The sequence below is a fragment of the Meles meles genome, chromosome 10 (genome assembly GCF_922984935.1).
Source record: "Meles meles chromosome 10, mMelMel3.1 paternal haplotype, whole genome shotgun sequence".
Taxonomy (NCBI): Eukaryota; Metazoa; Chordata; class Mammalia; order Carnivora; family Mustelidae; genus Meles; species Meles meles.
In genome coordinates, this window is record NC_060075.1 from 71786536 (window position 1) to 71802287 (window position 15752).

At 37.2% G+C, this 15752-nt stretch overlaps 1 protein-coding gene across 1 annotated transcript in view; it reads right to left on the reverse strand.

Annotated features, from left to right (window-relative positions):
• The window catches only part of VPS50 (VPS50 subunit of EARP/GARPII complex), a 130851-nt gene that overhangs the window by 29158 nt on the left and 85941 nt on the right, over positions 1-15752 (reverse strand). The window contains exons 19-21 of the mRNA XM_046020863.1: positions 14968-15086; positions 12923-13029; positions 2124-2245 (exon numbers count right to left, since the gene is read on the reverse strand). Coding sequence (XP_045876819.1) covers positions 2124-2245; positions 12923-13029; positions 14968-15086 — 348 coding nt within the window. The remainder of the gene's footprint in view (positions 1-2123; positions 2246-12922; positions 13030-14967; positions 15087-15752) is intronic.

Genomic DNA, 15752 nt, shown 5'->3' on the forward strand with positions numbered 1-15752 from the left:
AATACAGTGAAACAGCTGTTACTGAGTCTTATAAGACTGAAAATGCTGGGCGCCTGGGTGGCTCAGTGGGTTAAGCCGCTGCCTTCGGCTCAGGTCATGATCTCGGGGTCCTGGGATCGAGTCCCGCATCGGGCTCTCTGCTCAGCAGGGAGCCTGCTTCCCTCTCTCTCTCTCTCTCTGCCTGCCTCTCTATCTACTTGTGATCTCTCGCTGTCAAATAAATAAATTAAAAAAATCTTTAAAAAAAAAAAGACTGAAAATGCTTTTAATACAAAACATGAGGTTAATGTGTCCTTTAAAACATGACATATTTTATTTTCAATAAAATATATAGCCTTTTTTACAATAAGCACCTAAATATACTTTGCTAACTTTCTCAGGTCCTGGTGAACTCCACTGTACACAAATCTGTGCCAGTATATAATCAGCTAGAAAGTCATGTCCAAAAGAATTAGTTCCCAAAAGCTTCCAAAGGACCCTATTTTAATACATCTTATCAACAGGGGCGCCTGGGTGGCTCAGTGGGTTAAGCCTCTGCCTTCAGCTCAGGTCATGATCTCAGGGTCCTGGGATCGAGTCCCGAGCCGAGCTCTCTGCTTGGCAGGGAGCCTGCTTCCTCCTCTCTCTCTCTGCTTGCCTCTCTGCCTACTTGTGATCTCTCTCTGTCAAATAAATAAATAAAATCTTTAAAAAAAAATCTTATCAACAATGTGGTGCATAAGTGTAGTATCCAATATGACAATCACCAGCCACATGTGGCCATTTATATCTAGAGATAAATTAGCTAAAATTAAATACAATTAAAAAGTCTGTCACACTAATGACATTCCAAGTGCTCAATAGTCACATGTGGCCAGCGGCTACCCTAATAGCAGAAATTTAAAGCATTTCCGTGACTGCAAAACTTCTCTTGGGCAGTGCTGCTATGGAGGCTCAGCTCAGGAGAGAGAGAAGGGCTCATCTAGAAGACTTAAAGATTCTGACAATTAGCTAAAATTCTAGAATGTCTTTCTTCTCTCACATTTATTTACTGAGTTTCCAAATTCGGAGCAATGAATTAGTACCTATTTTATAGTAACCTAAATTCTGCAGCAACACTCTTACTCTGATTTTATTAGCATTCTTTCTAAGGAATATTATAGAGAATTAAGAACAGGAAGTTGAGATCCCATTATTAAAAGATCATATCTTTGGAGCACCTAGGTGGCTCAGTCAGTTAGACGTACGACTCTTGGTTTTGGCTTGGGTCATAGGGTTGAGCCCTATGTTGGTATCCAGGCTTCAGCACAGAGTCTACTTGTTCCTGCCCCTCCCCGTACTCACACACTCTTAAATAAATAAATAAAATCTATTAAAAAAATTTAAATATCATGCCTATGATATAGCTGTAATCACAGCAGGGATACAAACATTCATGTAATAAATGTAGTTACCATTAAAATTCATGTTTTTAAAAGATACAAAATATATTATGTGAAAAATCAGCATTATGATATAGTCATAGGACCCAACAATATCCTTTTACACAGAAATCTGTAATATAACATAATAATTACCAAATATCGGATAAGTTACCTGCCTAATATTGTGTTGTTCTTTTTAGGAGTAGAAAAGATAAAATCAATAAGAGCTTCAGAAACACAAAAAGGTGGTACAGGAAGCAATTCTGTAGTAGACAGAAGGTTCAGTTCAAAGGTTTTCAATTATTTTAATAAATATTTGCCATAATCTTCTGAATGTAGTAGTGTCTGCTAAGGTTTATAAGCCAATATTTAAAACATCTCATTTATTGTGCAGTAATTACACACTGGGCCAGATTTAAACAAGGCAACCCACACATTTTTCATTGCCAAAATATGTTAAGGTTAAAAACACACGCTGCACTTTTTCTGCCAAAACTCTGAATAACATAAAGTATGTTTATCATTTTGAAGTAAAATTAATATATAAATAAGGTAATTAGGTAGACAAAAAGGTGATAGCAATAATTTTGTTAGATTTCTGATGGATAATTTTCAAAATAATATTATTTGTGTATTTTATATGAAGAGAATGAAAACCTTTATATTTTAAAAATAAATAAATTTTATAAGAAACAGACTTTCCCTCCAAAGGTGACTTACTGAATCATTCCGACCAAAAAAGGTATATATTGCATACAAGTAATAATCAAATAGCTGAGACATGAAATGGATAACATCAAAGGCAATTGGCTTAAGAATGTTCATCATCTGCATATATTTACCTGAAAAGAAAAAAAATCAAATTTAGAAAAAATTAAAATCTGTTAGTCTATTATTATAAAGAGACAATTTAAAAAACCACTTTACCAATACATATATTTTTAATGAACTATTACATTCCTCAGTTCCTAGCCATGTTTTGAGTAGTCAGTAATCATTAGTGGCCAGTGGCTACTATACTGGACAGCACAGATACAGAACAGATTCACCATCTTGGAAAGTACTGCAGGACAGCACTGATCTATATACTACCTACAAAAATGTTTTTGTATCATTATATTTTACTGTTTGTCAAATATTCATGGAATCTATGCTCCTCTACAAATGACACTGCCCAAACACATAACACAGTTCCACATTCTTGGAGATTCCATTTAAAATAATTTTCTCAAAAATGTTTAGGCATAATAGAACAAAAGACAATGTACTTGAGATAAAGCATTTTTCCCATAAGCTTATATACATACAGCAAAAGTAAAAAAGCAAGAAAAAGGATACATGGAAGGCACATCCTATTCCCCTGAATCCTAGCCCTGTGAAATCTTGTGTCAGAGGTCAAGGACATTTCTTTATCATTATAGCATTCAAGAGCTCAATACTCTCAAAGTGCCAAGAAAATGTCCTCCTCAGTCCCTCCTTTGGGAGATGCTAATATTACAATCTCTTTTCTCTAAACATATGATAAAGTTAGGGAAAAGAAATTTAAAAACCAAAATTTCTGCATTTATAAATTTGTTAATGTATTTGAAGGGTGCATGGGAGATGGGCTGAATCAAATAACAAATAATAACAAGTCCCTAATTGTGTTTCTGTTTTATGGGAAATAACAAGGAAAGGAGCACATCCATAAAAAAATGCTCTTCTACAGAAGATGTTAAAACAGGCCATTTGCCTAATTTCCAAATGAGCAAATAATTCAGGTGCTCGCTCTACTTAATTTAACTGTTATAAATTTTAAATTGGTACAACTGAAGACACCATGACTCAAGAGAAACACATTAACTGCAGTAGAAAAAAATGACAAATTTACTCTAATGGAAATGTCTACTAGCAAAACCATTTCTTTATTATTTAAGAACTCCATACAGTTGTCTTAATTGACATGAGCGATGATTCTAAATAATACTCAGATAGTCAGGAAGACACATATATACACCAAAAAGTAGAAACCATTCAACTCAGATTCTATTCTTATTCTTATTTACAAGTCTTGTTTCAGAATCATCTTTTATTTCACACATTTTTTAAAAATCACTAATGAAAAATATTTGAAAATTATGCTCCTAGAACATTCTGGTTTACGAGCAGATATTTTTATCAACCACAAACATACAGTTTTTAAACTGCAACTATGTACATATAAAATAATGTGACAACATGCGGAAAAAAAAAGAAAAAAATACTATGTTACATTATTATAACCTGTAAAAGAAAAAAAAGAGACATAATAAGTAAAATGAGGTAGAATGCAAATATCTGGGTTGATAAATATCCAGAACACAAGGCTTCTCTCCATTACTAATAATAAGCCATTGTTCATATAATTAATCTTAAGGAAGAATATATAAATGAATTATTAACAGATAAAAGCTATTTTAAATGTTGCATTCAAAAGAAAAAAACTAGATTAAAAACCCACTACTCTAAAAAAATTTTTAAACATATTTATATTCATTTATTCATTTAATATTCAACAAAGACTCTCTGGAGTCTTACTATGTCCTTGGCTTTTGTTAAGACACAAGGAATTAGAGTCTCTGCTCTCACACCTTAAATGGTGACACAAGGAAGGTAGCCATTGATAATCAGGCTGCCGGCATATTAAAAGGTGTAAGAATAGGAACTCTGTCTTTCCAGCTCATGAGGGCACAGTAGGCCTTTGTAGGCCAAGGACGCTTATGGTCCTCCTCAGAATTACTGAATTAAAAGAATTTTACAGTGGATTAAGCCTGTATTTATGAAGAGAAAGGGATGAGGAAGTAAAGGTAAGCAGGCATGATCAGAAAATTAGAAATTTCAAAATTTCTAAACCAGAGGTTGGCAAACCTTTTTTGTAAAGGAACAGAGCACAGGGTTTATGCTTTGCACAGTAGTTGCTGTGGCAACTACTGAGCTCTGCTGGTCTCCGTTGCAACCACTCAACTCTGCCTCTGTAGCATAAACGCAGCCACAGACAACATACAAACCAAATGAGCAGGGCTGTGTTCCAATAAAACTTTATTTTATAAAAACAGGTAGCCTAAGTGATTTGACCTGCATGCTGTGGTGTCCCAACCCCTGTCTGGATGACAGAGAAGAGATGGGAGCAGACTGATGGAAAAATGCAAAGACGACCATGAAGGAGGTGAAAGCTCTTCTTGTAGGGTGGTTATTGCTTAGATCCAGTGGGTAGAGCAAGAGGATGTGAACAAGAAACGCAGCTGAAAAAGGGATGGATACCTGAAGCCCACATATGGGATAAACTACCAGCCAGCATGCCCTCCTCTACCACTATCCCTCACCAACATCAGAGCACAGGTTGCCAGGCTGTTCCCACAGACAGAAACAAAAGCAAACAAGAATTTTTAGGAATTCTCTCCAAAAGAAGGAAACAGGGGCACCTGGGTGCCTCAATCTATTAAGCCTCTCTGCCTTCAGCTCAGGATTCAGCTCAGGTCATGATCCCAGCCAGAGTGGAGACAGAGCCCCACATAGGGCTCCCCACTAATCAGGGAGTCTGCTTCTCCCTCTCCCTCTACCCTTTCCCCTGCTCCTTCTCTCTCTCAAATAAATAAAATCTTTAAAATATATATATATATGTATGTATGTATGTATATATAAATATATAAATATATACATACATACATACAGGAAACACACCAAACAAAAAAATGGAGCAAACTTTAAAAAATAATAAATTACAAAGATGAAGGCTTCTAGGGTAGATGTTGGCACCACAGATGAAAATCTACCTAATTCGAGAAATTTGAGGATCTGTCCCCCTAAGGTAAAGACTACTAGTAAATCCACCCAGCCCTGCCCTGCTCTTTACAAAGTCCCCTCTCAGGATTCCTACTGAGAAGAAAGGGGACAGGGAGAGTGAGAGCATAGCTCTCATACTCAGCAGGGGACACCCAGGCAGCACCACAGCTTCCTCAGCCTTCTATTTTGGATATGAATAGGTCATCAAAAATCAGCAGGCCCAGGAGGAAAACTCAGAGAGTAAAAGTAAAAAGAAAAGCTGATCCCAGAGAAAACAACTAATTCAAGCTATACATATATAATAATTATGTAAAACAGTATAGCAGAAAAATATGGGAGGGAAAAACAGAGAATATGGAAGGGCTCTTTATGATTTTAAAAGTGATTTTTAAAATTAAAAATTAAAGAAAATAATTGAAAAAAGGATGTCTTTAGAAGGTACAGCAAAAAGACAAAACCATGGAAAACATTACAGAAAATATGGGAGACAGGAAGGGGCCAATCTAAGGGACTAAACATTTGACCAACAGGAAATCAAAGAAAAAAGAGGGCAGAGAAAATGGGGAGGTGGAAATCATCAAATAAATAGTAGCATTAGTCACAACTAAGGAGCACAAGAGCCTTCAGACTGAAAGGGTCACGAACTACCCAACACACTTAATGAAAAATAACTCACACCTAGACAGATCACTAGAGAATTCTAAAACATCAAGGGAATAAATACCAAAAGCTTTCAGAGAAAGAGAAAAAAGAAATTCATCTACAGTAAAATGAACAGAAAACACTAGAGGTTTCAACTTTCTAAGGAAAAATAATTTTTAATCTACAATTCTATACATAGCTAGATTGCCATTCAGTGAAAGGGCAGAATAAGACATATTCAGACCGACAAGAATTCAAAACATTTACCACTCATCACCCTTTTTTGAGAAATTACAACTAGAAGAAAGGTAAACAGAAACAGACCAAGAAACCACCTGCACACTGGTGGCAGAGGGGACCTGGAGTGGGAGAATGCTGCTTTTCATCATGACCTCTTCTTTACTATTTTCTGTGTTAGGGTGAGAATATTACCTTAATTAAAAAAGTACAGCAAGGGGGCACCTGGGTGGCTCAGTGGGTTAGGGCCTCTGCCTTTGGCTCAGGTCATAATCCCAGGGTCCTGAGATCGAGCCCTGCATCGGGTTCTCTGCTTGGCAGGGAGCCTGCTTCCTCCTCTCTCTCTGCCTGCCTCTCTGCCTACTTGTGATCTCTGTCTGTCAAATAAATAAATAAAATCTTAAAAAAAAAAAAAAAAGTACAGCAGGGCTCTAAAGTTAGCCTGCCTGGTTTAGAAAACATGGCCAGTGGATTAAGATGTGGTTCATTCAGCTGCACTTCACCTTCCCTTTCTTCCCTTGAGTTCCCTAGAGAGAGAGAGGGGAGAGGAGTGGACACAGTGTGCTTTGAGAATAGGGAGGAATACCCAGATTGGTGCCAGACTGGTCAACACTCCAGGAGGGAGGGCCTCAGGCCCCTTGTGAAGAGGGCTCTCAGCTTCATGGAAGAAAGAATTCAGGAGAAAGCCCTTCAGAGGAAGGGACAAAGATTAAGCATAGAAGTAAGAAAGCAACTCCTTCATAGACAAGGTAGTAGTCTCTCCTACCAGGTGAGGAAGAGTACCCCCACTTTGCCTCTAAGGAAGGGTTTTATAAGTTTTATTTAAGTTAGCTAATGGTACAGGGAGAGGTTTACTCTTTAACTTTGGGTTCATCATTCACATTGGGCAGTTAGTTTTTCCATTATCTTAAGGTTATGGAATTACCCACAGGGAGCAATTTTAAGTATGTCCAGACTGTGTGGCTCTTACTGCCAGAGGGAGAGTGTCTTGTGGTTTCCCATGAGTCTGATCTTATGATTCTACTGACTTTTACGTTCACCAAAATGGCTTTACTTTGGTGAATTTGTCTTCCAAGCCTCCCTTAACTGAGAAAAGCACCTCTTCCCAAATGATCACTAGTGAGAAGTTCTTATTCTTGCTTCCAACCTATACTGTAACCTCTCTGAACTTCGTCCGGGTTTAAGAATTAACTTTTCTAATTTCCTCTCCTGGTTGTGAAGCATGAAAAGAACTTACTGGCTCTAGAATCAGATAATCCAGGTTCTACCAGTTAGAAGCTGGTGTGACATTAAGCGACTTATTTATCTCTGGACTTTAATGATTTGGTGTATAAAAAGGGTACCATGAAGAATTCATTAAGAAAATGCATATAAAGTGTTTACAAAGCCTCTAACAAGGGAGCGAGAAATCTTAGCTACTGCTATTATTTTTAAGTAATTATAATTATGATGAATGCAATGAGGGAGAAGTATAGGGTGCTACGTAAAAGAAACCCAACCTGTTGAGGAAAAGCTTCACAAGGGAAGCACTGTTTAAATTATTACCCTAAAATCTGGACTGTGAGTCCACACTCATGGGGAGAAGCCACAGAGGGAAAGCAACCAACGAACAGCACAGAGGAGAACCACAACCTAGAGGAACAGTGGGTTTGTCTTACCTAGCTCATTAGCAGGGGCCACAGAAAGCCAGGATCACCACCTGAAAGGTGGCCGGGGGGAACTCAATTAGTGAGCCCCGACACCTCTGCAGAGGAGTAAATACAAGGGTACAGAGAAGGCGCTGTAAGTGTGTGTTCCTCCACTGTGAATCAGGACAAGAGAGGAGGAAAAGATGTTTCTCCAATAGTCAGGATTTTAAAACTAAGGTGTGTCAGTCCAATATATTGGGCACCTACAAAAGTGAAAAGTGCTTGGTTAGATGCTCTATCTGCTGCAAAGGTGACTCTGACTCCAGATGTTTTCATCTGCAGGAGCTGCGAAACTGACGGGGAAGAGCAAGAACAGAATCCAAGCTGGAAGGATATTCATTATTCTTATCACAGTACACTAAGCGGAGACATCATTATTGGACATAAATAGCACATAAAAGTTAACTGGACATGCTATAAATGAGGCATAAAGGAAAGGAAGGTAAAGTCAGTTCAGCTCAAACAATTTATTTTTATTTATTTTTCAAACAATTTAGAAAAATGCACTCAACAATGAAGTGAGGACCAGAGTAAAAAATCAATATGTCTGTTACCTAAGCCTTTAGTTTTTATTCCATTCTTTGAGAGCTTTTATTCTATCATTTTACTCTGTTATTCTATCACTGTTTTCTGTTATTTATTTTTATTATTGTTTGTATATTCTATGTTAGCCCCCCCACACACGTCTCTAATATCATTTTCTTGTACATTGTACTGAAGGATGACACTTCTTGGAACATTCTCTCAAAATACCATATTGTATATACAGCTACCAGCTCAGAAAGGGTTTTAAAACTGTATAAAAATATTACCTATAAATGACCAATAAAATGTAAGTATTTTTAGAGAAACAGATATATAGGAATGTAATCTAAATTAAACAATGATAAATTTTCTTCTTAAACACTGCATACGAAAATATCAAGTTTCTTAAAAGATGACTTTATTCTGGTTTTACGTTAAATCTGGATGCATGATGTGCTGGTGTGTTTTTTTTTTTTTTTTTTTCAGCTGCTAAAGCAGTAATTTTGTCCTTTGGTCTGTAGTTTTTACAAGCATGGATTCTGGCAACCTATCTTCTGCCCCTCTCAGACCTATCATATCTACTCATGTGCGAGCTGCCTCCAGGAGAGAAAACCTTGAATAGCAAGGCTATTTCAGTGATGAGACACATTCCTTAAAATTTCTCTGCTTCTGTCTGCAGGAAACTGTCAGGCTGACAGAATTTTCTCTTTACACAAGCAAGCATTCTGATTAGTTCTCTGCACTTGTGAAGGGCTCCCTGGGCCTTTCTAACAGATTTAGGTACCACCTGGGGCTGGGAAGCCCCATTAACACTTTTTCGTTTAATCTCTCCTAATTACCTGCCAAATAAACACTACTTGAAAAGGACATTTTAAATATGCCTTTAATGTTCTAAAATGTGCCTCCCAACTACTGAATAATTAGTTCCTTCATCTTCCCGGGCACCCAAAATTTATTTACACAACTGTATTTCTGGCTTTGTAAGAAGAGACATTACCTTTGCCAGTTTATTATCTTCAAGCACCTCGATGCGACAACAGGGGATAGAATAGCATTAACTGGTTGGAGACCCCTTAGTGAGTGGTTCTCTTAAAGTTATATTTTATGAATATGTACAAAAGGAAGATAAAGACCTCCCAGGGAGAGAAAGTGGTAGGCATAAAAGTCTATTAGAGGGAATAATGGAAGCACCTAATCCCATCTTTAAATGGGAAGACCTGAGAGTTAAAAGCATACTAGGCATTGTTACCTAATTGCAGTTCCAGTAAAAGATCTGGTGGTCGTGGATGGAACTGGAGGGTATCATGCTTAGTGAAATAAGTCAATCGGAGAAAGACAACTATCATATGATCTCCCTGATATGAGGACATGGAGATGCAACATGGGGGTTAGGGGGATAGGAGAAGAATAAATGAAACAAGATGGGATTGGGAGGGAGACAAACCATAAATGACTCTTAATCTCACAAAACAAACTGGGGGTTGCTGGGGGGAGGTGGGGTTGGGAGAGGGGGAGGGAGTTATGGACATTGGGGAGGGTATGTGCTATCGTGAGTGCTGTGAAGTGTGTAAACCTGGTGATTCACAGACCTGTACCCCTGGGGATAAAAATACATTATATGTTTATTAAAAAAAAAAAAGGATGAATACCCAACTTTTGTAGCAAGATGGACAGGACTGGAGGTCTTATCTGATTGTGCTGAGTGAAATAAGTCAAGCAGAGAGAGTCAAGTATCATATGGTTTCACTTATTTGTGGAGCATAACAAATGACATGGAGGACATTGGGAGATGGAGAGGAGAAGGAAGTTGAGGGAAATTGGAAGGGGAGGCAAACCATGAGAGACTATGGACTCTGAGAAGCAACCTGGGGGTTTTGAAGGGGCGGGGGTAGGAGGTTGGGGGAACCAGGTGGTGGGTAATAGGGAGGGCACGTGTTGCATGGAGCACTGGGTGTTGTGCAAAAACAATGAATACTGTTACGCTGAAAAAATAAATTAATTAATTTAAAAAAAAGATCTGGTGGTGGCAAAGGCTGAAATTACAATGGTTAGTTTCTCTTCACTGAGTAAGGTTTTATTCAGGACTGGTCTACTGCGCATAATACAAGTTTTCTCAGTTGCTTAAATCCACTATTAGAAAACAATGTCCACTATGTCTATGAGTAATCCTTAGGTAAGCATTTGTGTTACTGACTTCTGAATTTAGCACCCAGAACACATTTCTATTGTTATTCGATCCCCTTCTTGCATAATTAGACGAGCAGAATGCACTGTTTCTTCATTTCCTTATGTCTACCAAGAAGTGAAGATTTGCATTTGTTCTCTCCATTTAACAAAACGAAACATTATTTCCCCTCCACAATTTTGTTTTAGTCTTTTTTTTTTAAGATTTTATTTATTTGACAGAGATCACAAGTAGGCAGAGAGGCAGGCAGAGAGAGAGGAGGAAGCAGGCTCCCTGCTGAGCAGAGAGCCCGATGTGGGGCTCTGCGGGGCTCGATCCCAGGACCCCAGGATCACGAACTGAGCCGAAGGCAGAGGCTTTAACCCACTGAGCCACCCAGGCGCCCCTTGTTTTAGTCTTATATTTGATTTGATTCTACTAAATATATGTCTTTTAGAGTAAAAGTAACATGACGAACTCTAGCTCTTTTTTGAACTAGGTGAGGTAAAAAATATAAACTACCACTTCCATGGGGCTGACTATACTATTTTCCCCAATTATCTCTACCCACTCCCCTTCCCTGTAGGAATCCAATGCCCTTATCCAATGCCCTGAACTTGTAGTGCCCTCCCTGGGGTAGAAGTGTATTTCTCTCTCCAACAGTCAAACGTGAGTTGCCAGAGAAAGTCGGGGTGCCACATCAGAGTGAAAGCCTTAAGAGTCATAACATGGTTTGGCTCTTGCTCTTTTCCCCATGTCCCAAACCGGTACTATTTTTTCAGCCTGCATCTCAGAATGACACATGGAATAGAACTAAGGTGATTAGGAGCCAATATGCATCATGTCAACTTTCATGGTGTTAGGGTGGTTTGTTACCACAACATAACCAGGCAAAAGATGAATTCATTAAGCTACATCTCAAGTAGCGTGTTCAGAAACCAAAAACTACAGTGAGTCCAAAAGGCTGAGGAGGATGACCAGGATTTTGGAATATTTATCAGTGAGAACCACGTAAGGAAAATGAGCACAATAACCCCAAAGAATGAACTGGGGGAGCATAAGGGAAGAAGGACAGTGTAACTACCACCCATACCTGAAGAGTCACCACAGGGAAGAACAGGAGAACAAAGTACAGATTTACTCTTTTTGCTTTTAAAGATATAACTGAGACCAACAGAATTACAGAGAAAAAGAAATTCTGGTTTATTATAAAGAGGAGATTCCTACCAACTAAATCAGTTTAATAGTAGAATGGGTAGTCTTGCAAAATAATTTGTATCCAAAGACTGTGAGACATGAAACAAAGGCTAGTTGGCCACCACAACTTAGGGGCATTAGATAAATCCTAGTTTTATAGGAATTTACACCAGATGAGCTCTCAGAACCCTTCAAGTTTTGGTTCTATAAATTCCACACAGTAACTCATGATGCTATGTTCAGTTAGCTCTCTTGGATAAAGAAGAAAAGCTAATTTCCCTGGCAATGATCAGCGAAAAAAAACTTTTCAGAATCTGTTATTTTTCTGTGTGTCATGAAAATATACCCTTTTTCTTTTCCTTCCAACTCATTACTTCTTTTCCACTATTTTTCCTAAAGGAAGTGGGACTTCTGAGAGATATTTTGTCTACTTTATCCTATTCATTAGTGAAATTTAGAAATTATCTTCAAGAACACAGACCATTTTATCAGAGCCAAGAGTAATCAAACTAGGCAGCAGGACATTATCATCTCCATATACGCAGAATACAGAGATTTTTTTTTTTAATAGAACACATTAAAATTCCTGACTGGTATAGATGACTTAATTAATTTGAGAACATATCTCTATAACTTATTTGTCAAATGTACAGACTTACTTGTGAGATATAAAGGTTAAGATGGCATATAAAACACAGAAATACTGACATTAAAAATTCCACATCATCTTCAAACCTAAATATTTTAAATGGCATTTCCTCATGTTACTTGCCTTCTACAAAATCATCAATAAAGGTCTTATCTGTAATAAAAACAACTCTTCCTATGGTGTGAGCATTTAGCTTATAGAACTCTTGTGTCTGAAAATGCCAGAGGATCACTATTCACTCTGCCTATCTGACAGGAAGATTGTGAAGATCAATGAAACAACTAAGCACAAAATATTGTGTAAATGTAAAATGGACACTATCGTCATCCTACATAAACCTCCAACTCACATAGAGAATTTTTCATTACATTTCAATTAATTGGGATATTTTAGAAAAAGTAGAAAACATAAATACTAAGCAGTTAACTGAAAAAGAAAAACTAACATTAATGATAGTATTACACTATTTGAACAATTAGGATGAGAAAGTACTGACATAGGACAATCTTAAAACCTTCCTTGTGGAGGGCACTGGAGTGTACAATGAAAACCCCAATAAGTAACAAAAGTAGACTAATTTAACTAATAATGTTTTTTTAAAAAGGTGGCTACTTACCAACAAGCCTTATTACATTCAATGTTGTATTTGTTAAGATGGGTGCATTCACTTTATTTAGACTATAATCTGACTTCTTCCTGCTTTTTAGAGTTTCTCTAGAAACGCTTAATATGGAAAAACAAAACAGAGTTGCAGTTAGGGTTGTCAACTAGTAAATCAGTAAGTTATTCCAATTAGGATCTATCCTTTATTCATTCATTATTACTGAAACTGTTTCCATGTGTCAGGTGGGGATATAGAGATGATCCTCCCGTCCTTAGAGAGCTTACAGTCCAGAGTGGAAGAGAGATTTATGAGCAAAGAAATAAAGTACTATAATGTATTTCTTTGATTCTAAGACAGTCATTATCAACCATTAAAAGAAGCTGTGTCACTTAAGAAAAAAAAAAAAACAAAACAGAGGTTCCAGGGAAATTATATATCAAATGTACCAAGTACTCTAATTTCAGACTTATAAATATGAAAAAACACTCTCTTTAGAATCTAAATCTAATATCTAAAGTATAGGGGAACATGACAGAGTCTGGGGTTGAGGAGGACACCAGGTTCAAGGAAAAAATTGAAGATATATGGTTAAGTACACAAAAAAGGGGGGATAATATAAAATAAGGTCAGAAGTAGGAAAAGTGAGTGTGCTCAGAGAAGAACAAAGAGTTCACATGGAGAATGAGTGGACTGAGGGAAAAGTGACATGAAAAAAGGTAAGGAAGGGCCAAACCACTGAAGGCAATCAAACCTAAAGAGTATGAACCTAACCCTGAAAGCAATTAAACAGGAAATGTCATGAACAAATCTGTACATTAAAAAAAAAAAAAAAAAAAAAAAACCTACATTTGCATCCAAGAGGGATGAGGAGGGGGCAAAACTAGAGACAGAAAGTCAAAGTCGGGGGCAGAGCCAATAATGTGATACAGAGATGATTTTCGCATGAACCTGCATGGTAGCAGTGAAATAGAAGAAATTTTGAAAATTCAAGAGACAATTTGAAGTTGGAGTTGATACTAATTGACTGAACGAAGCTCATAGTTTATATTATTCATAGTTCTTAGTGAGTGGTAAGTTAGGACAGTTTAGAGGGTAACTGTCTGCATAACCTTACCAAAAATGCAAATATATACACATATACCAGCAGATACTATCTTACATGTTCATTTAAGTCAGGGGTTTTCTTTCAGCCAGAACAGACCCACAACATCCAATGAAGAAGTCCAAAAAAACAGTTCTGTTCTGTTCGTAATGGACCATAGATGGATTTAAATATCACACATACATGAAAACCAATGGAAACAATTATTTCCAATTCAAGTATCTACAATCGTATGAGTTGCTCATTTTCTGAGGAGAGAGATTATATCAATCAGGGTTTTGAATTTACTAGGTACTTACTAGGTACTTTGGGGATAAAAGGTAGGGCAAAATATACTTAAATCTATCATTAAAAATTAAGTGTATTTGTGGTAACTAGATGTCTGATACTTAGTCATGAAATTAACTCACTCACATTTAAGAATCAAGTCCACTTAGGAGGGAGAAAGCGATGAAAAATTCTTATGTAATTATGATAGTTTTTGAAGAGGACAGTTTATGACAGAAACAAAACAATGAAGATGAAGGAACCTTAACAGAAGGCCCAAATAGTGATTGGAATTGACCTTGGAAAGATGAATGGAGACTTTCTGTATTTACTAGATTGAAGTAGGAGGAATTCCCCCTGCAAAACAAATAACTACTCTCCTCCTTGAGGTTTTCTAACCTATGTGAAGCTGGAACTGCCTCCAAAGGTAGTATGACTGTATAAACTAGAAGTTTGTTTTTCTGCAAAAACCACTGCTCTCTAAATTAAGAGCTCTTTGATTATACCCAAGATCAAAAAACTACATTTCCAACCTTTCAGCAATCGTTTAAAAACATACACTTTTGTCACATGACATCAAAAGTTAAAGAAATGTTTAACTTTTGTTTTTTTCCTAACCTTTAAAGGAAATCTTTATTTAAATGCATAACATAAAATATGAAATACCATACAATCTAAGAACATTTACCTTTTCACAGGTGCATCACCTGTTTGCTCATCCACATAATCTCGTTTCAGTTCCTCAGGAACATCACTGTCACTGTCATACTCCTGATACGCACTTTTTTCTTGTTCATCAGATTCATACTGAAGAAAACACAGTATATTCAACAACGAGTATGAACAGCCAACTTTTCTCGGAGTCTTTCAATGCAATAAGAGTATCCAATTTTTTTTTTTCCGATTTTATTTATTTTTTTTCAGCGTAACAGTATTCATTGTTTTTGCACAACACCCAGTGCTCCATGCAAAACGTGCCCTCCCTATGACCCACCACCTGTTCCCCCAACCTCCCACCCCTGACCCTTCAAAACCCTCAGGTTGTTTTTCAGAGTCCATAGTCTCTTATGGTTCGCCTCCCCTCCCCAATGTCCATAGCCCCCTCCCCCTCTCCCAATCCCACCTACCCCCAGCAACCCCCAGTTTGTTTTGTGGGATTAAGAGTCATTTATGGTTTGTCTCCCTCCCAATCCCATCTTGTTTCATTTATTCACTCCAAATGGATGAAGGACCTCAATGTGAGAAAGGAGTATCCAATTTTTAAGAGGTAGTTTAGGGAAGAAAGTTCTTAATAACGCATCTCTAATTTTGCTATCAAGAATATTAACTTTCCATTCGCTTCTTCTCCATCCAAGAAAAAAAAAAAAAGAAAATACAAACATTTTAGGCCTACAAAGACTTCTCTCCCCAAAATCAAATCTCCATAAAAAGAAGACAAACACAAATATCATGCTATGCCTTTACGAGGGAAAA